This window comes from Vanessa atalanta, chromosome 13, assembly GCF_905147765.1.
Source record: "Vanessa atalanta chromosome 13, ilVanAtal1.2, whole genome shotgun sequence".
Classification (NCBI taxonomy): Eukaryota; Metazoa; Arthropoda; class Insecta; order Lepidoptera; family Nymphalidae; genus Vanessa; species Vanessa atalanta.
The window spans coordinates 1,228,456-1,255,266 of record NC_061883.1 but is presented as its reverse complement, the minus strand read 5'-3'; the positions used below and the strand labels follow the sequence as shown (position 1 = coordinate 1,255,266).

At 36.5% G+C, this 26,811-nt stretch overlaps 1 protein-coding gene across 33 annotated transcripts; it reads left to right on the top strand.

The window, feature by feature from the left end:
- The first annotated feature begins 7,340 nt into the window (after window positions 1-7,340).
- Window positions 7,341-26,095, top strand: LOC125068490 (myosin heavy chain, muscle). 33 transcript variants are annotated; one of them, XM_047677662.1, is made up of 25 exons: window positions 7,341-7,610; window positions 8,251-8,394; window positions 9,622-9,806; window positions 10,036-10,231; window positions 10,402-10,465; window positions 10,542-10,640; window positions 12,131-12,234; window positions 12,749-12,886; window positions 13,006-13,275; window positions 13,880-14,050; window positions 15,679-15,858; window positions 15,950-16,112; window positions 16,523-16,581; window positions 17,485-17,572; window positions 18,019-18,136; window positions 18,500-18,617; window positions 19,657-19,793; window positions 19,878-20,004; window positions 20,414-20,623; window positions 21,075-21,961; window positions 22,180-22,258; window positions 23,070-23,315; window positions 23,398-25,233; window positions 25,453-25,494; window positions 25,748-26,095. In XM_047677662.1, the coding sequence occupies exons 1-24, from the start codon at window positions 7,404-7,406 to the stop codon at window positions 25,474-25,476; spliced, it is 5,850 nt and encodes a 1,949-aa protein (XP_047533618.1). In that variant the 5' UTR covers window positions 7,341-7,403; the 3' UTR covers window positions 25,477-25,494; window positions 25,748-26,095. The 33 variants fall into 33 exon arrangements, with proteins under 33 accessions (XP_047533618.1, XP_047533600.1, XP_047533598.1 ...); XM_047677644.1 differs by lacking the exons at window positions 16,523-16,581; window positions 18,500-18,617; window positions 25,453-25,494 and adding exons at window positions 16,868-16,920; window positions 18,881-18,998; XM_047677642.1 differs by lacking the exons at window positions 16,523-16,581; window positions 25,453-25,494 and adding an exon at window positions 16,868-16,920.
- Window positions 26,096-26,811: the final 716 nt, after the last annotated feature.

The following is a 26,811-nucleotide window of genomic DNA, read 5'->3' as shown; positions in this document are numbered from 1 at the left end:
TAACGAAAATAAGATGTACATTAGCTATATTCTTTTATTTATTATAGCAAACCTGTTATTAATAAAATAAATATATTCTAGATAGCGAAGAATTTAATGCCATTTAAAAAATAATCGAAATCAATATTTAAAAAAATACATCTTGGACTGTACGAAGCTCGTAGTATCCAATTAGATTTGGAAGAAAAATGAGCTTATTCATACGCGATTTTATTATTCATACATCAAAATGAAATATGCTATGCTAGAATAACACCAAGGTCAATAAATAAAGCCTTCTTGAAAGATTTTTGTACTTAAGCACTTTTGAATCTTTGAATTTTCAAATTCGGTAAAGAAAAAACGGTCAGATACTTACCCATCCGCGCACGCGTGGTACACACATGAAAAGGGATCAATGGAATTAAAAAAACTTAATAGTTTATAACTATTTACGGATATATGGATATATATATATATATATATATATATATATATATATATGTAAGAAGGCATATTATTCGATACAATACGATTATATTGAGGATAAAAAAGCGTGGAGTTAATGCTTATTGACTTCCAGGCAGGAGACATGACATACTTATATAATTGTATTTAACTAACATGACTGTATTTTTAGATGTTGAGAAAGAGTAACTACTGAGTTTCTTGCCGGTTCCTGTCGGTAGAATCTAGATTCCGAACCGGTGGTAGCTTTACTTTAAATAGTTTGTTAAATGACGATTCAAAAGTGCTTGTATTCAAAATCAAATAAAGTATTATTTGATTTTGATTTTGACTATTCCGCGTCTAAGGGTCAATCAAACAAACCAACGTATAATAACGATATATGTTGTATAAAATAGGATGCCTTTTTTATTAATGTTATTTTTAACAAATTATGAGTTAGAATTACTTTATAAGAATTACTATCCATCATAAATCTATATGTATAGTTTATAACTTCGACTTATATACTTATTGTCGAACGTGACTTCGTTTTATGGATTATTTGTCAGGTATAAAAAAGTAGCCTATATCTTTTCTCGGAGTTCAAACTTGTTTCACACCAAATTTCATCAAAATCAGTTCAGTGGTTTGGACGTGAAAGAGCAACAGACAGACAGTTACTTTTGCATTTATAATATTAGTATAGAAGTATCGATTATTGTTTATTTATTTAACATAGAGTTATGTCATCTATATTCAAATGCGACACGAATAATGAATTTATCTCTCGTTATATTGTGAAAGCAGGGACCGTTTGGGATCACATAAAAATATTGTAATGTTCCGTAGTCTGAAATTATTAATAAACGTCAGCTCACGCACGATACGTTGAAGCGTACATATTATAGGAAAGTATTGGAAGTAAAATAAATAATAATTATGAATAATATAAATAATATATTATTATTTTTTGTAAATAATAATGACGTGTACTGAAAAAATATTAAAGTAATATTAAAAATGAAACTAAGATGTTATATCCCTTGTGCCTTTCGTTACACCGACTCACTCAAACCTGAACTCAACTCATTTATACTAAGTATTGCTGTTTGATCGCAGAATATATTATGATGTCCTCCTGACCGATTTCCAAACACAAGGGAGATCGGACAACTACGCAGGATATGTTATGGTGCTCCGTATTTGTGTATTCTTCATGCTCATAATCCGATGATACTGCAAATTCGACACGAAAAGAGTTATATTATATCGGCCCAACGTGGGACCAGCACCCAGGACCTCGGGTACCTGCAGCCTGGTGAGTAACACGGGCTTGCACTAAACCCTACCAACTAAATAATTAAAATAAATAAAGTATGCTTACAGACACTTTTGCATCATCAATAAAATGATAATTGACAAATTAAAATTAACTTTAATACTACCATAATATCAGATTAATGTATTCTGATTTTATTTTTGAACAAACACCGTCTGCGATATAAAGTAAATGATAAATAGCTACAAAATGTTTTGAACAAGTATTCATTATTAATCCTACATTAAACCCGACCCACATCGTTAAGACCTGTCCCATGACTCATATTTATTTCGCTCCAGAATTCTTGAAATACATCTCAAGATAGCTAAGATGTATCTATAAATAATTTATAATATATTTGAATACTTTTTTAAAACTTGGACTGGAAATAAGCGATAAAAGTGATTTCGGTTAATTTTTCATTTGTATTTTCGTTCCTATCTTGGGATTTTTTTTTTATTTTAAGACGTCTTTGGTAATGGGTGTCTTGATGAGACGTACGAGTGAGAATCAAACCTGTGATTATTATATTAACGAATATTGAAAATGATTTTTAAAATAAACTATACTTATAAAGTATTGAGTTCTCTTTTTTATGCGTATGGTTCGCCTGATGGTAAATTGTCACCACCGCCCATATCTAATGGCGTTGTAAGAAATATTAACAATTCCTCACTTCACCAATGCGCCAACAACCTCAGGAGCTTTGTCTTTGTGAGTTATGTCTCTTGTGCCTGTAGTTGCACTGGTTCTCTCAAACCAGAATACAACAATACTAAATATTTCTGTTCGGCGGTATATAATGATTGGATGGTACCTACAGAGATCGACTTGTACAGAACTCTAACACTATGTAAAAATATAGAATAAATTTAACAGACGAAAATATTTTTCAAATAATAATAATAAAATCATTCCCATTGTATGTCCCACTGCTAATTGAAGAACCCCACTTCTAGGAATATGTATTCCAGATTATTTAACCACGTTTCTATACATATACGTACAGTATTTCCTCGCCTCAAAAAACAATATAAACACGATAAGCATAGTAAAATATTTCTTGTTCGAGTTTGATCTCACCATTTTAAGGTCATTTTCTGTAATAATATTACGAACTACCCTCGACTCGAAACTCGACTACATCAATTCAATTAAATCGTAATCCTACTTAAATTTTATTCATTATCAATAAAAGTCAGTAGGCAAATAAAATAATAGTTAAATTTTTACTTTATTGTCCCATTTGATTCCATTAATTGGAACATATGTTGATTTAACGAACGTGCAAATAGCTTTCGGATTGATTTAATGTTACGTGTGTTATGACAGTATGTAAAAGCGAAATTTGTACGTTAATTCAATTCATTGCAGGGTTGTCGTATATTAAATTCATTTGTAAATTCATATTAAATATACTCAATATGAGTACGTATTAAAATATGTATCCGCTAGATGATATGAGGCTTCGATCCTTTCTCCTAGTGTATGTTATATTTCCTAGCATTAGCATTAGCAGCCTGTAAATTTCCCACTGCTGGGTTAAAGGCCTCCTCTCCCTTGAGGAGAAGGTTTGGAGCATATTCCACCACGCTGCTCCAATGCGGGTTGGTGGAATACACATGTGGCAGAATTTCGTTGAAATTAGACACATGCAGGTTTCCTCACGATGTTTTCCTACACCGCCGAGCACGAGATGAATTATAAACACAAATTAAGCACATGAAAATTCAGTGGTGCCTGCCTGGGTTTGAACCCGAAATCATCGGTTAAGATGAACGCGTTCTAACCACTGGGCCATCATTTTCTACGTTGGTTATATTCGATGTAATGGTATATTTAACAGAATATATTAATCTGAAGATAACATGTTCAATTTCAGGCAAGAATAAGATTTTATACTTAACTGGCTGTTCGTCCTGAATATGTTGTGAAATTTATACAAAAATACCCGCCAAATTGCCCCTTAAAGTTAAAAATTTCTAAAAAAAGTTTTAAAAACGTCCCGAAAGGAGTAACTATGCTAAATTTCAAGCCAATGAGTGTATTTATATAATATATATAGCTATACAGGAGGACTACACATATTTGTCTTTACATAGTAATGATTAATTATAATCATATCAATAAGTTGACATACGTAACCTCGATAATAGAATCATATATGTTGTGAAGCTTTTATAGCATTTGACGAAAATAGGGAACTTGCCTATATTGCAATTAAATATTAGGTTACACGTGTAAAAATCAGTGTCATAATATAATTTGTATGTTTTTTCTTTACGGAGAACCATTGATACGATTGTGATTAAAATTTAGTGAATTGTTCCGTACATTGGAGAGATACCATATATATATTTATTAAAACTAAATTAATAAATAAGTCTTATTGGATTTAGGCTCGGGTTCCATCACAGGACACTAATTATTGTTAAAAAACAGCATTGTAAATCTGTTTATTTGAAAAGAGCAACTATGCGAGTATCTTGCCGTTTCTTCTCGTTGCTGCTTTCCGAAACGGTGATAGTATTTTAATATACAAAAACGTTTCGTTGTGAATAAGATTACTTGAATAAGATTAATTTGATTTGATATATATATATATATATATACAACATATATTTATTGGAATTTGTTGTCCTTTCTAACCATGCGAAGATGGTAGCTTGTATATAATATGCGGTTTCTTCTCGTTGGAAGCTGCTTTCCGAAACAGTACTGGAGTTTTAATATTAACCCTTTAAAATTCATTAATTATAAAATTTACTAGAATAAAATACATTTGATTTGTTTTGATTAAAATTAAAATCATTCCCCAATAATTTCACAAATGAATTCGTAAATTTTTAATCCGTTTTCACCAACATTCATGCTTACTTTTATGAGCCTTTTTTTTTTCTCGCTGGAAAAACGCTTTACGCGCTTCCCCCACGTGATGGTAAGTGGGGGGGTGTGTGGGACTCCCCAGAGCCCTGGCCGCGGAGTGCGCAAAGGTACGCCGGGTTTACCCACTAAAAAACCAGCGGTACCCACTCCGTCTTTCGGCGGGCGCCACGGGATCGCTTACGCATGCTACCGTGACGTTACTTTTATGAGCCTAATTAAATAAAGAATAGGTACTTTGTTTTTGACAATGTTTCTCGATCGCATTCGATAACTTTTAAGCCGCGCACTGCGTTAATCTATAAAGTTACTTAAGAATGACAGACATTGGTATTACTTTATTGATTATCTCCTTAGTACTTTAGTTACGAATATACGTGGGTTATTATGAAATATATTTACATATAACAAATAGATAATTATTAAAATATATTCTAATAATTCTGTGCAAACCTTTTTGGTTAAGTATTTATGCGTATTGTTGTGTTCCGGTTTGAAGAGTGAGTGAGCCAATGTAACTACAGGCTCAAGGGACATAATAGCTTAGCTACCTACATTGGCTATATATATAGACCATTTACCATCAGGTGGACCGTTCGACCATCCGCCTAACACTACATAACGTTCATATTATATTTCTGACTACCTAATATGGCATGCGTTGGTGCATTTTTGTTTTTTTTTTTATTTTGTATGTTCAAGAATACAATTTATTCGGTAAAATGTATAAGTCTTTATTGTATGTGTAAATAAAAAACACAGCATAACTAAATGAATTAAAATTACTTTGTAATATCTACATATTTGCAACACGCGAAAAAGCACAGACTTAATAAGGAAATTAATATCATCAAACGCTTTCCCTTTCTTTATTTAAGTGATGAGTTTACTTTTATAAACGGTACGACAGGTTGTTCCAGTTTCTCAATCATTGGAGATTCTTTTGCTGGTAAACCATGGGTTTTAAATGGGTACTTTTTTAATATTCTATTCGAAACCAACTAGCCATAAATATTTAACATCGGCTTTGTCCTCTAATCTAAGAATGGCTGCAGTTATCATCACACTAAGACATCGGTCGTGTTAAATATAATAATACTATGAATTTCAGTTCACTTGTACACTAATACACAGCCCTGAGGATAAAATATAGACATTAATATTCCAGCGTGACATTAAATGCACTTACACCCGTTTATGTGACATTTCGTGGTCGTCACGTCCTCCAGCGTGTTTACTTCATCGACGTGTCAAATGTAATATCTATTAATTTAAATTTTATAATGAGTCTATGCATTAATTGCCCCATCAACTACTCGTACCAACTTTTCCCTCCCACAATTTTATACAGGTTATTTATTTTTTTTAATTTAACGCGAGAATTTCGTTTAAAAATATTAGTAATTTAAAATAAAAATAATAATAAACATTTATTTATATTTAAGGTTGACATCGATATTTTTTTGACATTACGTTGTTAAATTTATTTTAAAAAGTAGAATCTTTTTTGTATCGGCATAAATAAAACGGAATAAAAACGTATTCTAATTTTAAAATGAAACAAATATTGCGATCGTTCCGAAATACCTTATTGCATCCAAACCAATTTCACTCATATACCACTTTTAGCGAACTGATTAACAGCCAGTTTGTTTTCAATTACGCTATAATCCTATTAAACACGGCCGTTTCGTTTTATAAACATGCCTTTCAGCTCCAGCGACTCCAGCAGTCATCTAACATGCGGTCTTTTCAGGAAAATCAAATTTTTTCAACGTCCAGCGATGCGTTCAGCGAGCGTTCCCGCTCGAGTGAAAGCTAAGCTCGTCTGAAAGTGCTGGCTAGGCTGGCATCCGCCTAAAATGGGGTGATCGGGCGCGGTGGTGTCGTGTTGCGCGTATAAAAAGGAACGGAGCTCCCCGCCGCCGGTCAGAACGGCTTTAAACGTAAGTACGCACGCATGTGTTACCCCGTGCGTCTAGTGTAGTGCATCTTTGACATCGCGAGTGATTCGAGATCGAAAGTGACGTCGACGCCAGCTGGTTTACCGATTGGATTGGATTTTTGCAATTGTGTGCAAGTGGCTCCAAGTGAGGTTCCAGTTGTTTATTGCCTTGGTGGTGGATTGTTGAAAATGCGCTCAGTTCAGTGTGTTGAATGAAAAAAGAATTGATTTATGAAAAGTTCTCAATCAATTGATATATATTTAAAGAAATCGCATCAATAGAATCAAACTTACTAAGTTTTTAAAAATTGATTTGCGATAATTGTAATAAGCACGAATAGTATTTAGATATAAAAGATTATAAATAAATTAATTTGTAGATTATTCAAAAGAAAATAAATTTTTCATTCAGCTTTAATATTAAAGGGAAACCCCGAATTAGAAAGCAATAACAATTAAAGTCATTCAGAACTCTTGAACCAGCAACCATTGCCATAAAAGACAATAAACAACAATCCATGATCGGTCTAAATCCGTTGGCGCCGTTCCAGAACCGCATTCCTGTGACGTAACATCCGCAAAGGGCCGTTCGGGATAAGCTAATAAAAACGCGCGCATAAAACTCCGTGTTACGCAAACGGCGTTCGAGCTGGCACGGTTCCCAAACCGGCTACTACTCGGGTTACAGCCACAAATAGACGCACGGGGCCTCTGATTCGCGTGCAGGAGGAACACTCGGCTAACGTTTAGCATTTTCAACAGGAAGGCTCCAGGGCTGTGTTCTCGTGTCTCGACTAGCCCAAAAGTCTCGTAAGCCCCTCCGAAATGCCGAAGCCACAAGTACAAGAGGGCGAGGACCCCGATCCGACCCCATACCTGTTCGTCTCTCTCGAACAAAAGCGTATCGACCAGAGCAAGCCCTACGATGGCAAGAAGGCTTGCTGGGTTCCAGACGAAAAAGAGGGCTTCGTGCAGGGTGAAATTAAGGCCACCAAGGGCGACCTGGTGACCGTTAACCTTCCCGGAGGCGAGGTAATTATTAGTAATAAACGATGGTAGTGATAAATTACCAAACAGGATCTGATGCTTTTAAGTTAATAAACAGTTTCAAAATTACAGAATATTTAAAAAAAAATAAAAGAGGATATAAAAGAAATTTTAGAATCAAACTTAAATAGTTAAATATTAAATAAATAAATCAAAATTATTATACTTTATTTTTATTTCATTATTAATTATTTTTATTAAAAATATATTGTTTAAGAATAAGAAATAGATTCACATCTTAATAGATCATTGATCAGAATGACTAATACAATTTGTTTATATTTCATACAATATATTACTTTATTTATTGAATATCAATGAACTATATTTAATAAATATTTATATATTATTATTTGTTTAATAAATCTAGCCACACGTATTATGTCCACATATTTAATACCTTTATCAAATGAGCAGGAGAAGACATTAAAAAAGGAACTCCTCTCACAAGTAAACCCGCCGAAATTCGAGAAAGTCGAAGACATGGCTGACCTGACGTACCTTAACGAGGCTGCCGTACTTCACAATCTTCGACAACGATACTATGCGAAACTTATATATGTAAGTAGGCGCAATTGGCGCCTTAACCATTACAATAATACTGATCGCCATATCTTTCCCGCAGACCAAAGACTTCAAGAAGGACCTAGTAGCACAAGTCAACCCGCCTAAGTACGAAAAATGTGAGGATATGTCCAACTTGACATACCTCAACGACGCTTCGGTTTTGTATAACTTGAAGCAGAGATATTACCATAAGCTTATTTACGTAAGTCAGGAGAAGTCAGGAGTTGCAGCGTTCGAGTTTGCATGTTTTTTCCTCGCCTTTCCAATCTCTTTACGTCATCGAATCATTGGAAAATTATCAAGTTTTAGATCCAATAAATCTAAGATTGACAGTTCAATTAGAGTCGAATATAAATATAGATTCGGAGAGATCAGAGCTCGACTGTTTGTTGTTCTATTTCGAGCGTCATATTTTTAGCTCTGATGTGAGTTTGAAATATGAAATGATAATAATTACTCTCTATCTCAAAGTTTTTATTGCAATTTCGTAATTGTTAAACATTTCTATTCGATAAAGATTTAAATATCTTTAAATATTTCATATAAATTAAAAATCGAAATGTTATGAAAATGGCAAATTTAAATCTAAAAATGCCGTATATTTTCGACATAATACTTTAAGTAAATTACAATGTTATTCTGTCACTGAATTCAAAACAAGTATTTGATTTTCCAATATTAGGCGTGTCTTCTTTTCAAGTGGTGTCTACTTTACTCTTCTTTGAATCCACTCAATTTTCCGAACTCCTATTTCAGCGCCGTTCTTGAACCCTCGTACATAGGACAAGACGGTGAAATTGGACTCCATGGCGTCCAGGAAATTTTGTTTTTAATGTCTTTAGATTAGATTTTTTTTCAGTGTTGTATCAAAAGTGAGTTCTTACTTTCTATGACTTTATATGACTAAGATAATAATTAAAAAGTAAGAGCTACACTGTTTTTGTTTTATAGCTGGATAAAAGACATAGTAAAATGTCCATCTGGCTCTTCTATTTTCTTTCATGGAGATGTTTTCTTATGATTATTTATTTTGCAATATGTAAATTACGAACTAAAATTCTCCTATTATACTATGTTCAGTAATTCTTTTTATATATTTACTTATTTTTTAATTGTATATACTAATAAATATTGAGGAGAATTTTATTCGTATCAGGCGCTGAAATGAATGTTTCTGTGCCTTACATACTCGTGTGTTTTTCTGTGTTTTTATTAACGCTAAGTTTCGTTCAAAATTCAAAATTATATTTCACGTAAATTTTTCTTCCGTATGATATAAATATTCGTGTTCCTGTTGTTTTTCTAATTTGAAAATTGAAATTTCACAACTACAGTATGTTCTCTTGTCAACTCCTAAATTGTATACTAAAATCATTGGAACTCATCCACTGCGTGTAACATTAAGTAATTCTTCATAAATCTCATACAGACATACTCGGGTCTCTTCTGTGTCGCCATCAACCCTTACAAGAGATTCCCCGTGTACACGTTCCGATGTGCCAAGCTTTACCGAGGCAAGCGTCGTTCGGAAGTGCCACCCCACATTTTCGCCATTTCCGACGGCGCCTACGTCAACATGTTGACCAACCACGAGAATCAATCTATGTTGATTACGTAAGTAATTCACTTATTAGTACAATTTCCAAATTCAAGATATACCTTAATTTTACGATTAACTAAAGAAAAATACGTTAAAAAGTAAAAAAAAATATATTTGATTCAATTTAACTCAAGTTGAAAAGTAAAAATTATTATTATTCAACAGTACGGATAAACTGTTTTTATTTACGAGACCACTCCACTTAGACTTTCTTTGAATTAACAAAAATCTTATCAACAACAGCGGTGAGTCTGGTGCCGGAAAGACTGAGAACACGAAGAAGGTAATTGCTTACTTCGCCACCGTTGGTGCAGCGCAAAAGAAGGACCCTACCCAGGACAAGAAGGGATCCCTGGAAGACCAGGTCGTCCAAACTAACCCTGTGCTTGAAGCCTTCGGTAACGCCAAGACTGTGCGTAACGACAACTCCTCCCGTTTCGTAAGTATACCTTTTATTATATTTTCCTTTTGTTAAAACTCAAAATATTCATTGAACTTATAACGAGGAGCATAAGATCAATAATTCAGTACAATTTGGTATTAATTCAAAGCATTAAAGTCTACTTATCTTAACGAAACCACAATTTAACTTATAATTTCCTTGACCAGGGTAAATTCATCCGTATTCACTTCGGCCCCTCTGGAAAACTGGCTGGAGCTGACATTGAGACCTGTAAGTAATCATTCAAATGGTAAATATTGATTATCCATTTGAATGTTAACTAAATTGACTTTTTTCCTTCTCCTAGACCTGCTCGAGAAGGCTCGTGTAATTTCCCAGCAAGCCCTTGAGCGTTCTTACCACATCTTCTACCAGATGATGTCTGGTTCCGTAAGCGGTCTTAAAGGTACGAAACATTGTTCCAAATGATGGTTGGTAATGATTTATTTAAAAATTGATAACTTAGAAACTATTGAATAGATTATTATGTTCTTATTTAAAAGAACTATTATACTTGTTGACTAAAATTACAAACCACTCGAATAAGTTTATCGTGGTTAATGATTGAAATCAAACTATGAAAATTTTAGCATTATCATTTAGTCAACTTTTTGAAAAACAATAGAGAATAAAATGTTCTTTAATTCATTTGGTATTAATAATATTACTGAAAATTAAAAAAAAAATTTTTTTTAATTTATTTCAATTACAATTAAAAATAATCACAAATGAATGTAAATATTTCAGAAAAGATTCATTCGATATTTAAAATTCAAGATTAATTTATGATGATGTTAATTATTACACAATTTTAGCATTAGCACTAATCGCACTACACACAGAAACCTAGACCTGATAATTTAAAATAGATATTAACTTTAATTCCACTATTTAGACATGTGTCTGCTGTCAAACGACATATATGATTATTACATCGTATCGCAAGGAAAAACTACAATCCCAAACGTAGATGATGGCGAGGAATGTCTTTTGACCGATGTAAGTTAGCCTTCCTAGAGCTGAAGGCGTTAACAGGGTTCCTATAGTTTTTGCCGTCTGACCTCTTTGCCGCATACAACCGGCTAGTGGTCGAGTGATCTCGCCTCAGAACTGTAACGAGATGTTTTAGAATAGTTTTGTTTATCCGTACCAGAGCATGAGACTGTCCCCTTTAGCTTAAATGCACCAAATATCACACGTGACTGTTATTGGTGTCGTTTTGTAGCCATCTGCTATTTGTCTAACGACGTCAACGACTACAACATCGTATCGCAAGGAAAGACCGTCATCCCTGGTGTTGACGACGGTGAAGAAATGAAACTTACTGACGTGAGTCCAGAATAAGACTACTGGCTCGTGTGTTTCATATTCTATCTTCTTGTCTCTTGTGTTTCTTTCCGCTTGCTTTGCTTAAGACTGATTAAAATTCAGTCAACGCATGTGTATGTCAGATTATTTGATCTTTACAGAGTTAACGATGCTAAGCAACCGCATCTCGGACTATCCCCTAATAAGTCAGGGGAAGACTCGGATACCTGGTGTCAACGACGTTGAACAATTCGATCTGACGGTCGTAAGTTGTAAGCCTACGCAAGGAGCGTGCGTCTTGAATCAGTTATTCGTAGTCCGCAAAGTTTGACCAAGTTCTGACAAAATTTCTGACATGCACATTGCATGCTCGCTCCCTGCAAAAGGTCCAGTGAGCGTTTTGCACAGGTTTTAAATCACAAAAGGCTGTTTATTCCCTAGCACAGGCACCCCCAACACACAACATTAATTATTTTCACAGACATGACACAGACAGCGTAGGTTCAGGATAGGTTCGACATAGGAACTTGTAAGACACTAAGGTATTTGTAATCGTATTAAAATGAAATGTCCTTGTTTAACCAACAGAGATGTGTATGTTGTCCAACGACATATACGATTACTATAACGTCTCCCAGGGTAAGATTACTATCCCCAACGTCGATGACGGTGAAGAATGTCTTCTGACGGACGTAAGTCTAAAGGGTATTTATGAGATAATGCGAGTGACCCTGTAAAGAAGCGGAAAATGAGTTGAAAATCTCAATAGTCTGCAAATTGCAGATTACCACTTTATTTTTTAAAAAGTAGTTTAATATCCAAAGAACTGGATTTAGTCTGGATAGAACCCTAGTGTCATATATATATATATTATATAAGTTTAGATCTTAGTTCAACCCTAGTTACAATATAGTACGTTATGCCTATTCCGAACTCAACCCAAAAAGCCTTAATTTTGCTACAAATGCCTTAACGCTACTTTCTTTTACTAACTTTTTATATTTAGTTGTAAGAAAATTGCAATAATTAATTAATGCGCACTTTTTAACTATCGTTTTGATTTAATAATAAAAAAAACAACTCGAGAGTTTTAATGTTGAATATCACTGTTCAATGAGCATATTAATTGTCTAAATTTAGTTTTTTAAATGCTTCATAATACCATTTTCGTTACTTAAACAATATTAACATGCATTATCATTATAGCAAGCCTTCGACATTCTTGGTTTCACCCAAGAAGAGAAGGACAATGTTTACAAGATCACCGCCGCTGTAATGCACATGGGTTGTATGAAGTTCAAGCAGAGGGGTCGTGAAGAACAGGCTGAAGCTGATGGCACTGAGGCAAGTATAATTATTCGCATTAATTCATATAATTAACTTAAATGACAGACCTCGAATTATTATATATTCTATTAAATAAAATTGGAAACGAAATAACAATTTTGTTTTTATCTTTTCAGGATGGTGAAAAGGTTGCCAAGCTCCTCGGCGTTGACTGCCAGGACTTGTACAAGAACTTGCTGAAGCCCCGCATCAAGGTCGGAAACGAGTTCGTGACCCAGGGTCGTAACAAGGACCAAGTCACCAACTCCGTCGGTGCTCTTTGTAAGGGCATGTTCGATCGTCTCTTCAAGTGGCTCGTCAAGAAGTGTAACGAAACCCTAGACACCAAACAGAAGAGACAGCACTTCATCGGTGTACTGGATATTGCTGGTTTCGAAATCTTCGACGTGAGTATCAAAACAAATTGACATAAACTGATCAAACTATTTTTGATCAATGCAATAAAAATTTCTCAAAATCGGTCTTTGACTTGTAATTGAATTGAAATTCAAATACACGATATTAACAACTACTATTTCATTGATAAAATGGTCACACGTTGAATTTATTACTATACATATATTTTTTATAGCTGTAAGAAGTAAGCAGATTAGGTACAAGGTAAAATGGCAGAGAAAGAATAAAAAGTTTTTTCTTTGATATTAATGCAATTTACTTCCTTAGTTCAATGGGTTCGAACAACTTTGTATTAACTTCACAAATGAAAAACTGCAACAATTCTTCAACCATCACATGTTTGTGTTGGAACAAGAAGAGTACACCAAGGAGGGAATTCATTGGGAATTCATTGACTTTGGAATGGACTTACTGGCCTGCATTGACCTTATCGAAAAGGTACACTGGGTGACAAAACCCATGGACAACAAAGAAGTTTTGGTGTTATCAATGTTTGGTTTAGCTATCGACGTACCCTGCTACTAATCGATTTTTTAGTTTAGCAATCTAACTCAAATTTCCTTTTCTTATCTGGGATTCGTATTATTTTAAAAGTACAACGGTTTCGAGCAACTCTGCATTAACTTCACAAACGAGAAGCTCCAGCAATTCTTTAACCATCACATGTTCGTACTCGAACAAGAGGAATACAAGAGAGAGGGCATCAACTGGACTTTCATCGATTTCGGAATGGACTTGTTAGCTTGTATCGATTTGATCGAGAAGGTAATTGTCCATCGGATCGTTTTGCTCGTCGTCGCCTGAACAACTACAGACGGGATTTAGTTTGGCACATTTTCCAAGTCTATGGGGATAGACGCGGCACGTAATTGCACACCCAGGTCTTGTTTAGGGAAAAATATCTGCGGAATGTGATCCGTAGCCGTATTTGGTTTATGTCCTTATATGTATATAACCCCTAGCTTTAACGTTTTCATTAATTATCTCCCTGCAGTTCAACGGTTTTGAACAACTCTGCATTAATTTCACCAACGAGAAACTTCAGCAGTTCTTTAACCACCATATGTTCGTGTTGGAACAAGAAGAATACCAACGCGAAGGCATCGAATGGACTTTCATTGACTTTGGCATGGATCTCCAACATTGCATTGACCTTATTGAAAAGGTAGATGGCGGAAACGCAAACAAGAAAGCTTGCAACTCGCCATTGTCCTCGAGAAAAGTCGTCTAAATTACTTATTTCCATGTTGAAAAATATCTTTCGAAATTATATAATCGGGCATAAAATACGCTTTTCTCGACGGACCAGCCAATGTAATTGATGTGTTGTGTGACCTACCGTGTGTTTTACTCTATCTGTCTATAAATAAATAAACAAACTTATACATAACGACACGCACATACACTACGACTTATATTCAAGCCAGTATATAGATTTTTAACATTTCTTTCGATATTTTTTACATGTTTCCACGGCAGATGAACGGGTTTAATCAGCTCTGTATTAACTTTACCAACGAAAAATTGCAACAGTATTTTAATCATTTCATGTTCGTCCTAGAACAAGAGGAATACGAAAGAGAAGGGATCATATGGGACTTTATTGATTTTGGTATGGACCTTCAACCGACCATTAATTTAATAGAAAAGGTATTGAGATGTAAATTGTATAGCTTGAGGCTGTAGGGTCGCGTTTAGAAAAAGCTTCAGGCTGGTATAATCGAGGCCAACGCCTTCATCGCCTGCAAATGCAAGAAAATTGCTGGCTGTATCCCCTTCCACGCGCGGTATCAATTAAAATAAATAGAAGCTTGATAAACACACGCAAAAATCGAAACGGCTAATTCATTTGCTATATTCTAGATTACTCTAAAAATTGCACTAAGTCATCGCGATCTATGTAAATGTAAAAAACGAACAGTTGTCAGGAGCACACTAGATATTTTATGTAGAGCAAATTATATTATATTAAAGATATTAATATTGAGCAGATTTGTGGTTCCATTGTTTTTTTTTTGCTGTTTAATCATAATCAAAGAGCTGATAATAGGATAATTAACAAGCTAAGTACACGCAGAATAACGTAAGTTAAAGCACGAAACACAAACATACAATATTTATTTGCATGTTGCTTTTATTTTAACGCATAACAATTTAGTTATAAGTACTCCTAATTGTCTTAAAATTATTATACTTTATCTTTTATACACCTATTCACATAATATAACTTGAACATAAAAAGTCTATAGCTTACATTTTTAAACGTAATGTTTTTTTTTCTTAAAGTACAATTCAAATTCCAACAAAAAACATTTACAGCAGATCTTAAATTATTAAAGATCTATCGCTGAGCTAAAGGCTTTCGTGTTCTAAACTCACTGGTTCGATTTCAGCCTATGGGTATCCTCTCAATTCTTGAGGAAGAGTCTATGTTCCCGAAAGCTACCGACCAGACATTCGTTGAGAAGTTGAACAACAACCACTTGGGTAAATCTGCTCCTTACCTGAAGCCTAAGCCCCCCAAGCCTGGTTGCCAAGCCGCTCACTTCGCTATTGGTCACTACGCCGGTAATGTAAGTATTAAAGGCAAAACTTAAAACTACCATAACAAAGCAACGTCTTCATAAACATTATGATAATAATGTATAATTTGTCATTAAACAGGTCGGTTACAACATCACCGGATGGCTGGAAAAGAACAAGGACCCTCTTAACGACACTGTCGTTGACCAGTTCAAGAAGGGTGCCAACAAACTGTTGGTGGAAATTTTCGCTGACCATCCTGGCCAGTCTGGTGATGCTGGTGCTGGTGGTGGCGGCGGCAAGGGTATGTACCATTTCATCTGTTTATTTTTAAGAGAATTAACTCTATCTGTCTTAAAGTATTTTTATTTAGAAATTGTTATTATTATAGACTTAATAATCTAGATTGATTCATTTATTGATTGTATAGCATATCTTTATGTTTGTGTCTGGAAAAGGATGAGGATACTATGCATTTAAATGTCTGCTGTAATACATATACAATATGAGAAATGGACATAAAGCCTATACGAGGTAACAGAAATCATATTTTGTGCCAATCGTTCTCTGTTAATTAAAGTACAATTCGCCTTTGATATTGGCTTAAGATTTCTAAATAATTTTTATTTATGTAAAATTTCAATTAGAAAGCACAATCGCACATCAATGAGCACCAATATTTTCCTTTTCAAAACTGTATTTCACGTAAAATAGGCGCTGGAGGCAAGCGTGCTAAGGGTTCTGCTTTCCAGACCGTGTCATCACTTTACAGGGTAAAATGGCACAATGTCAGAAATTTGCTTCTGTGTCACGTCGCTTACTGTATACGTCTATCAACATGCACAGGGTTGACGCTTTTGTTATCATCTTAAATGTAAAATAAATTTGCAAAAGTATCAACCCTATATGCTTTACTATAAAATAAATCGTTATGCACGTCTACATATGTTTTACAGCAATAGTTAAAGCCCGCAGGTGTATCGTCGACGATATATATTATCTCCTTTGTAATTGTGGTCGTCCTTGCATTAATTTTTGCTTGTTAATGTACATCCATAGGAGGTCGCGGTAAGAAGGGAGGTGGTTTTGCTACTGTCTCCTCTGCCTACAGGGTACAAACAAAATTATAATTCTTTGGATTATTTGATACTTATAAATCACCTTAATTTAGTGTAGATATACTTCATAAATCTGCACTTGGTTAAACTATTTCTCAAAACGAAATAGTTAATGAAACCTCAGTTTCTGATACCTGAGGTGATGTTCCTCCTTACATTCATTAAAATAATAATTATCATAATATCGTTTCCACAAAAACCATTATAGACACACATTATACTTAAGTGTGTCCAAAAAATCAATTATGACCAAAACGCAAACCGTTGAGGAAACCACTATTTTCCTGCTCAATACCATAACTAAGCTTTATGTTTGTTGAAGTATTTTATTAACCCTAGTTTTGTGTGTTCCTTCTATGTTCGTTTTATCATTCAATACTTCAATGTATCATTCAATGTGTGTGTTTTATGTTCAAAAAAAGTCATCGTACCTAATACCTATGTTGTGTATATATTATTAATTTATACGTTACTTTGAAAAAGGATCGAGATTTTGTGTGTTGCTAAAAAATACTTAATCTAAATTTCACTGTCTAATCGTGTAATTATTATGCACAGGAACAACTTAACAATTTGATGACAACGCTGAGATCCACTCAACCTCACTTCGTGCGTTGTATCATTCCCAACGAATTGAAACAGGCTGGTGAGTAACTGGTTAATTTTTCGAGTATTACCAAGATATACTAACATTATTTCGTAGACAAAAATATTAATCTACATTTTACGTTATAATAAATTTAATATTAAATTACTGAGTTATAAACTAGGAATTTTATAGCCCACATAGCGACGCCTACATACTCACTCAACACCTACGAAAATGTGTGGGTGCTAAGTGACGAAAATATATTTAGAAGTTGCTTCTGGCTTGCTCAGGCGAATAAACTAAATTCCCAAAACTTCGTCATGTCTGGATGACCTGAAATAAATTCTCCAGCTACTATTTATTTATAGACAAAATATCATTACGTTCAAAATACAAATATACTTAACTATTCCGAGTTTATAACTGCAATTATGATATGAAATTTACGTGTTTTAAAATAACTGGATGGATTATTTCTTTACTCTGATGTCTCCATATACCAGGTCTCATCGACTCTCACCTTGTGATGCACCAGCTCACCTGTAACGGTGTGCTTGAAGGCATCCGTATTTGCCGTAAAGGTTTCCCCAACAGGATGGTCTACCCTGACTTCAAGCTCCGGTAAGAAAATAAGATTGAATGGAATGAATGATTTTTTTTTTAAATGAATTTATCTAATATTTTGTATTTATCTGTATACATTAGGATTATGAGTATTTTGATTAAGTGAATTATTTTAGTTGGCAGTCTAAACAAATTCTTTTAGCTCTAGAACATTCGTAAAACTGGAACAGTTTTATTCTTGTCCTATAGAATCTGACTCTTACTGACGTCATAGGAAGCACGTTAGCTATGAGCAACATGTTCTAAAATTATTTTAATGCATCAACTTTTCGAATTTATAAATATGACATTTGAGTCATTGATTACATCACGCGAAACATTTCAACGGAATATTAAACTTTATTATTTAAAAAAAAACAGTTACATGATTCTTGCACCCGCCGCTATGTCTGCTGAAAAAGATCCGAAAGAAGCAGCTAGGAAGTGTCTTGAAGCAGTTCAGCTAGACCCTGAAAGTTATCGTATAGGTCACACTAAGGCAAGGATATATTGGGTTCATCCGTAGATGAGTGTTCCTATAATAACAAAATGTACCTGAAGTACAAGTCCCAGTATTTGTTTTTCCACCTTTCATATTATAATCGACATTGTTTAGCACGAATCACATGACACTACGAAATCATGGTAATTTTTTTTAGATATGTAAGGTAGTTAGTAAAGTTTGTCATATGCGATGGAGCATTCATGATGACTGTTTTGTTTGACAATCCCTCATTGTTTGCCATATATTTGAAAATGTAGCTACAAGATCCTGGCCCCTCAAGCTGCGGAAAAAGAAACTGACCCTAAGAAAATCGCCCAAGTCATCTTAGAAGCTACGGGCTTGGATGTCGAGTCCTACCGTCTGGGTCATACCAAGGCATGTTCATTGTAACAGTAGATTGCAGTTAGTCATGCGATCCAGAAATACCTGGCGGATCGCATGACTTTTAAACGCTTCACAACATAGTAGAACCTTTAGGAACTGGTTTTATTGTATCCTTCAACCCTTGCAGTGTAAGGGCTGCTTTTCCTTTAGAGCCCAAGATACATAGGCTCGTGTTTGTTTTCCCTTGCCATATCCGTAGAATAGTATTATTATCTTTTTTGTGTGCTTCTCGAACGCAGATACAAAATTCTGTGCCCGAACCTGCTCAAAGAGCCAATAACAGCAGAGAAAGCCACAGAAAAAATTCTTGAACATACCGGCTTGGATTCTGAATCCTTCAGGCTCGGAAAGACTAAGGTAGAGCTATGTGCATGGCTGTAGTCATCTATCAATTTTTTTTGCTTGCCCTCGTTTTAATGTTTGTTTATTTTAAAAGTTTAACACTAATTTTTAGAAGAAATTATTTTGATACTTGTTTTACAAGTGTCGTACTAACTTAGTTTCATACAATTAACTAACATTCTGTAATGCTGTTAATATAATTATTTTACTATTTCTAATAAAATTAGGATATTTCTTATGCAATCTTTTATTAATTTAACCAACTAACGCAGTGGACTCGTCTTAATACTTTTTTTGGGATATATAGGTATTCTTCCGCGCTGGTGTTCTGGGTCAGATGGAAGAGTTGCGTGACGACAGACTGTCTAAGATCGTATCTTGGCTCCAGGCCTACATCCGTGGTTACCTTTCCCGTAAGGACTTCAAGAAGTTGCAGGAACAGAGGTATAAAATAGAAATTAAGTTAAAATTAGAAGTCTAAGAATAGTATAAAACGTGCCCGATACAATTTTGTTTGTCCTTTTATAGATTGGCTCTCCAAGTTGTCCAACGCAACTTGCGCAAGTACTTGCAGCTCCGCACCTGGCCATGGTGGAAACTGTGGCAGAGGGTCAAGCCCCTCCTCAACGTCACCCGCGTCGAGGATGAGATCGCGGTACGTTTTCACCTGTTCCGCGATGATTGAACACTATGACCTATTAAATATTCCAGCACTCATAACGCATGATTCAAGCGAATATAAATAGATCCGACCGCGCCCACCTGGCGGTTACGTGACACCAACGCACCTGCCGCGTCCATTTCTGGATTTATCCCCACTCCAGCAGCTACGCGCTTTTTCCTTACACAATGTAATGCGTGCGGGGGCGATAACACGCCCGCTGGAAAACTCCAGTGCGACTTAGTTGCGGAGTGGTCGGCGGCGCGCGCACCCTTCCTTAACTTTCGAACGAACCGAAATATAGCATTCCTAGTTTAATTTGATGGTGTAATATAAATCTACGATGGCGACTAAATTTATGTCAACATGGGATGGTGTAGATAACAGTGAGGTGATTTTACAGAAACTGGAGGAGAAGGCTCAAAAGGCCCAGGAGGCTTTTGAGAAGGAAGAGAAACTCCGCAAGGAGGTCGAGGCCCTCAACTCTAAACTGCTTGAGGAGAAGCAGGCCCTACTTGCTTCTCTCGAGGGAGAGAAGGGTTCTCTCTCTGAAACCCAGGAGCGTGCCAACAAACTCCAAGCACAGAAGGCTGATCTCGAGGGTCAACTTAGGGTAAATTTCAAATTATTCATTTTAAATAATATATATTCTACTAACGTTTGTTATATTTGCAAATATTATTAACTCTTAAAGTGTATAGAAAGAAACAATTCAATAAATCATTTAATTTAGAAATTCACTTAACGTATCATTATAATCTGAAGATATTTTTAAAATCATGAAATCTTTGGTGAGGTAAATGGCAAAATTACTCATATCTTGTAATTTAATGTGTTTATCGCAGTACTTTAAATAAACAGAAGTTTGTTTATACCAGATACTTTAAGATGTTTAAAAATAAATTGAACGCCCGCAAACTGCACGATTTTATTGCAAACCATAATAATAAATAATACGATTACTGACTTACTGATAGACAGAAAACAGGCATGATACAGACGATGTAGTTAAATTAACATTAACCATTTTATTATTATGGCTCATTGTTTCAAATTTATTCTAGGACACACAAGACCGTCTCACCCAGGAGGAGGATGCCCGCAACCAGCTATTCCAAGCCAAGAAGAAGTTGGAACAGGAAATCTCTGGCCTGAAGAAAGATGTGGAAGACCTCGAACTTAACATCCAGAAGTCTGAACAAGACAAGGCTACCAAAGACCACCAAATCCGCAACTTAAACGATGAAATCGCCCACCAGGACGAGCTCATTAACAAACTCAACAAGGAAAAGAAACTTCAAGGAGAATCTAACCAGAAGACCTCTGAGGAGCTGCAAGCCGCTGAAGACAAGGTTAACCACCTCAACAAGGTCAAGCAGAAGCTCGAGCAGACCCTTGATGAGCTCGAAGACTCATTGGAGCGTGAAAAGAAACTGCGTGGTGATGTTGAGAAGCAGAGGAGGAAGGTTGAAGGCGACCTTAAACTTACCCAGGAAGCCGTCTCTGACCTCGAACGCAACAAAAAGGAACTCGAACAAACTATTCAGCGCAAGGACAAGGAAATCTCATCTCTCACTGCCAAGCTCGAAGACGAACAATCTTTGGTTAGCAAGGTCCAGAAACAGATCAAGGAACTGCAAGCCCGCATCGAGGAACTGGAAGAGGAAGTCGAATCCGAACGCCAGGCCCGTGCTAAGGCTGAGAAGCAGCGCGCTGATCTCGCTCGTGAACTCGAAGAGTTGGGTGAACGTCTCGAGGAAGCCGGTGGTGCCACCTCTGCCCAAATTGAGCTCAACAAGAAGCGTGAGGCTGAGCTCAGCAAGCTCCGTCGTGACTTGGAGGAAGCTAACATTCAGCACGAGTCCACCCTCGCCAACCTCCGCAAGAAGCACAACGATGCCGTTGCGGAAATGGGTGAGCAGCTCGACCAGCTCAACAAGCTTAAGGCTAAGTAAGTACACATTTACTATTTTTAAATATTTTATGACCAAAAATATGATATAAAAACTTTATTTAAAGTGAAACTTAAAAAATATTAAAGGGATAAAAATTGTAATAAAATGGCTCTGCCAGTGGACTAAGGAAATATTATCTATAAATTCGGCGTTTGTAAGCAAAAGCACCAATTTTTTTTTCCAATATATATTTATCGCATTGCTACAAACTCAGGGCTGAACATGATCGTGCATCTTGCTACAACGAGCTTAACAACACACGTGCAGCCATTGACCAAGTTGCAAGGGAAAAGGTAACATGTCATCCGTAAAGGCATGTGTACCGCCTGGGGTGAAAATGCATGATCCTCTCCCGGTAGACAATCAACTGTACACAACAGACATCATTGTATTCACAGATAAACATTATGATTTTCGACCAAATATATGTAATCAGTTAAAACACCGATTCGTCGGGGCAGTTATCCTGTCAGCGATAAGGTTTCTAACGGGATAACACTAATGTGCATTATGTTATATTTTATCTACCCAGGGCTGAGAAAGAGCGCTCTCAATACTTTAGCGAAGTCAATGACCTTCGCGCCGGTCTCGACCACTTGTCCAACGAAAAGGTACACAACGATGAAAGATAAACGTGTTGGCATCAGCAATTACAGGACGCTTCGCCGCTTTGTAAAAAAGGAGCAAAAATAGATTTAGCAAAAACAACACATGACTCACCTGTACAAATAGATTCAAAATGATAACGACTAACAATTAAAATCCCGTTTGAATAATAATGCTTTAGGACTGCTTTAAAAAAAAAAAGTGTGATTCTACTAATGTTTATTTAACAATACAGGAAAATGAAAATGCATGAAAGTAACCTTACGCGAAATAAAGAACAATTTTATGTTATTTATTAAGCAGATGGAGTTAGCCATTTTAAAACTTGGTAATTGTTTTTTTATAATAATCTAATGACATATATATACATCATTTTTAGAATTCTAATATTATGGAAACGTGTGTTTTTTCGAACTAATACTACAGTTTTAAAACACATACCTTAATAAAAAGGCAGTGACTGTATTTTACATTTTTTTTAATTGAAACCTTTCTTAGGCTGCTCAAGAAAAGATCGTCAAGCAACTTCAACACCAGCTCAACGAGGTTCAAGGCAAGGCTGATGAATCCAACCGCACCCTTAATGACCTGGATGCCGCTAAGAAGAAGTTGTCGATTGAGAACTCCGACCTGCTCCGCCAGTTGGAGGAGGCTGAGTCCCAGGTGTCGCAGCTCTCCAAGATTAAGGTGTCGCTCACCACACAGTTGGAGGACACCAAGAGGCTCGCTGACGAAGAGGCCAGGGTCAGTATTTATTCTTCATAATAAATATTATTTGCTAAAAATTTCGATTTGCATAGACTTTATACTTTCTTTTTTTCAACAGGAACGCGCTACTTTGCTTGGCAAGTTCCGCAACCTCGAACACGATTTGGACAACATCCGCGAGCAAGTGGAAGAGGAAGCCGAAGGCAAGGCTGACTTACAGCGTCAACTGTCCAAGGCTAACGCTGAAGCTCAACTCTGGCGCTCCAAGTACGAGTCCGAAGGTGTTGCCCGCTCCGAGGAACTCGAAGAAGCCAAGCGCAAACTTCAAGCCCGTCTCGCCGAAGCCGAAGAAACTATCGAGTCTCTCAACCAGAAGGTTGTTGCTCTCGAGAAGACCAAGCAGCGCCTTTCCACCGAAGTCGAGGACTTGCAACTCGAGGTTGACCGTGCTACTGCCATCGCTAACGCTGCTGAGAAAAAACAGAAGGCGTTCGATAAGATCATTGGTGAATGGAAACTCAAGGTCGATGACCTTGCTGCTGAACTTGACGCCAGCCAAAAGGAATGCCGTAACTACTCTACCGAATTATTCCGCCTTAAGGGTGCCTACGAGGAAGGTCAGGAACAACTCGAGGCCGTACGTCGTGAAAACAAGAACCTCGCTGATGAAGTCAAGGATCTCCTTGACCAGATTGGCGAAGGTGGCCGCAACATCCATGAAATCGAGAAGGCCAGGAAGCGTCTTGAAGCCGAAAAGGACGAACTCCAAGCTGCTCTCGAGGAAGCCGAAGCAGCTCTTGAGCAGGAAGAGAACAAGGTTCTGCGTGCTCAACTCGAGCTGTCTCAAGTCAGACAGGAGATCGACAGGAGGATCCAGGAGAAGGAAGAAGAATTCGAAAACACCCGCAAGAACCACCAACGTGCCTTGGACTCTATGCAAGCTTCCCTTGAAGCAGAGGCTAAGGGCAAGGCTGAGGCCCTGCGCATGAAGAAGAAGTTGGAGGCTGACATCAACGAGCTCGAGATCGCCCTCGACCACGCCAACAAAGCTAACGCTGAAGCCCAGAAGAACATTAAACGTTACCAGGCTCAGATCAAGGACCTCCAAACTGCCTTGGAAGAAGAACAGCGTGCTCGTGATGATGCCCGTGAACAGCTTGGAATCTCAGAGCGTCGTGCAAATGCCCTCCAAAATGAGCTCGAAGAATCGCGTACGCTTCTTGAACAAGCTGACCGTGCCCGCCGCCAAGCTGAACAAGAACTTGGTGATGCCCACGAACAGCTCAACGAACTTTCTGCTCAAAGCGCTTCCCTCTCTGCTGCTAAGAGGAAACTCGAGTCCGAGCTCCAGACCCTGCACTCTGACCTTGATGAACTCCTTAACGAGGCTAAGAACTCCGAAGAGAAGGCAAAGAAGGCCATGGTTGATGCTGCCAGGCTTGCCGACGAACTCCGTGCTGAGCAAGAACACGCCCAGACACAGGAGAAACTTCGCAAGGCACTTGAACAGCAGATCAAGGAATTGCAAGTCAGGCTTGACGAAGCTGAAGCTAACGCGCTCAAGGGAGGCAAGAAGGCCATCCAGAAACTTGAACAAAGAGTCAGGGAGCTTGAAAACGAGCTCGACGGTGAACAGAGGAGGCACGCTGATGCACAGAAGAACCTGCGCAAGGCTGAGAGACGCATCAAGGAATTAACCTTCCAGGCTGAAGAAGACCGCAAGAACCACGAACGTATGCAGGACCTGGTTGACAAACTGCAGCAGAAGATCAAGACCTACAAGAGGCAGATCGAAGAAGCCGAAGAGATCGCCGCCCTTAACTTGGCTAAGTTCCGTAAGGCACAGCAGGAATTGGAGGAAGCTGAAGAAAGGGCAGACCTTGCCGAGCAAGCTATCAGCAAATTCCGTGGCAAGGGACGCGCGGGATCAGCTGCGAGAGGAGTCAGTCCGGCGGTAAGTTGTATTTCTGAACATTCCTAGAATTACTTTGCAAATCAGATGTCATAAATGTAATTCTAAATAGATAATCTCCAACGATATATCAATTTAAAAAATAATCAATTATAATCCATTGTTTTTCGAAAGATTAAGAATTAGTCAGAAACAATCTCTGTGATTTTGGTTTGATTGTAAGACGAGGATCAACTAAAGCGTCATATTTTATTTATTCAGGCGTCCGTTAAAGGGCGTCCATAGATCACCACTGGATCACATGTAAGTTGTGTTGCCCCCGATCAAAAACACAACATCGGCACAATGAACACTGTCGATTTGTAGATCTTAGAACCCTCTGTGTTTATCCTTAAATTGTGGTACAAATATAAAGCATGAATATGATTCGATATAAAAAGGAATCGTTATTCAATAGGACATAAGAAAAAACGAAGCTGCGAAGCCGCATGTATCCTGCACGTTACCATAAACTTAGGAACTGTGAACAATTTAATCATTCGTGATTTCCTTTCAGCCCCAACGTACGCGCCCCGCCTTTGACGGTTTCGGCACCTTCCCACCAAGGTTCGACCTGGCGCCCGAAAACGATTTCTAAACGTTCCACTACAGAAATTAACAAACGGACTGTACAGATGTTTCGTTATACCAACATTTTTATACAATAGCAAATATAAGACAGCGTGAACCAAAAAGAGCTGTACCAAAAATGTTACGCCCAAAAATTAAACTCTAGTAATATTAATGTTTTTACGAAAGGTTATTTTGTATCTTGTTGATATTTATTTATAATTATTTATAACCGTGAAGTATGTATTGCGCGAGGCGGAGGATGGGTGGGCGTGCACCCGCACCTAAGAGACACGATTTCCAACTTTTTTACGGAGCCGCACGCGCATCCATCGCTCGCCTTTTTTGACATCCAATAAAGCGATATCGTTGTCATAAAATATTAACAAATGTCTTTTTATTTCTAACCTTTATTTTCATAGATAGATTAAAAGAAACACGTTCAGAATTTTTAATGTCGATTAACTTGCTTTAAAAAGTTAAACAATGTTTAAATGAAATCACATTTTCTGGCTATTTGAACATTACACACATTACAAAATAAACAGTGGGTTTTAAATGATTCTAAAGTAAATAAATGTTACCCGCATTGTTAAACATAATGGCATATCACAGTAAAATTGGAAAATTTTTGGAAATCGATATTATAGCAAAAAATTAGAAACAAAAATTTCAAGAAAGAGATGAAAAGAGATAGATAAATATGATACATTTTGCTTAAAGATTCGAGAAAGATCGTCTATCATGGAGCTCTAAACACATTTATTTCGAAATAAAAATTGATTTGAAATATGCACACTTAATTATTATTCATCTATTGAGATTTTGTATGACACATTAAGTATTTATTTGTCTAAATTATTTAGTTCTCGAGCGTTCTGGATGAACACTTTCCTTGTTTGACATTTTCCGACACTGAAACTCATATTAAAAACGTATCTAGTTTGAACTTATAATATAATTGATTGTACGGGCAATGTTATAACAACACTAGATTATAAATTTGCTAAA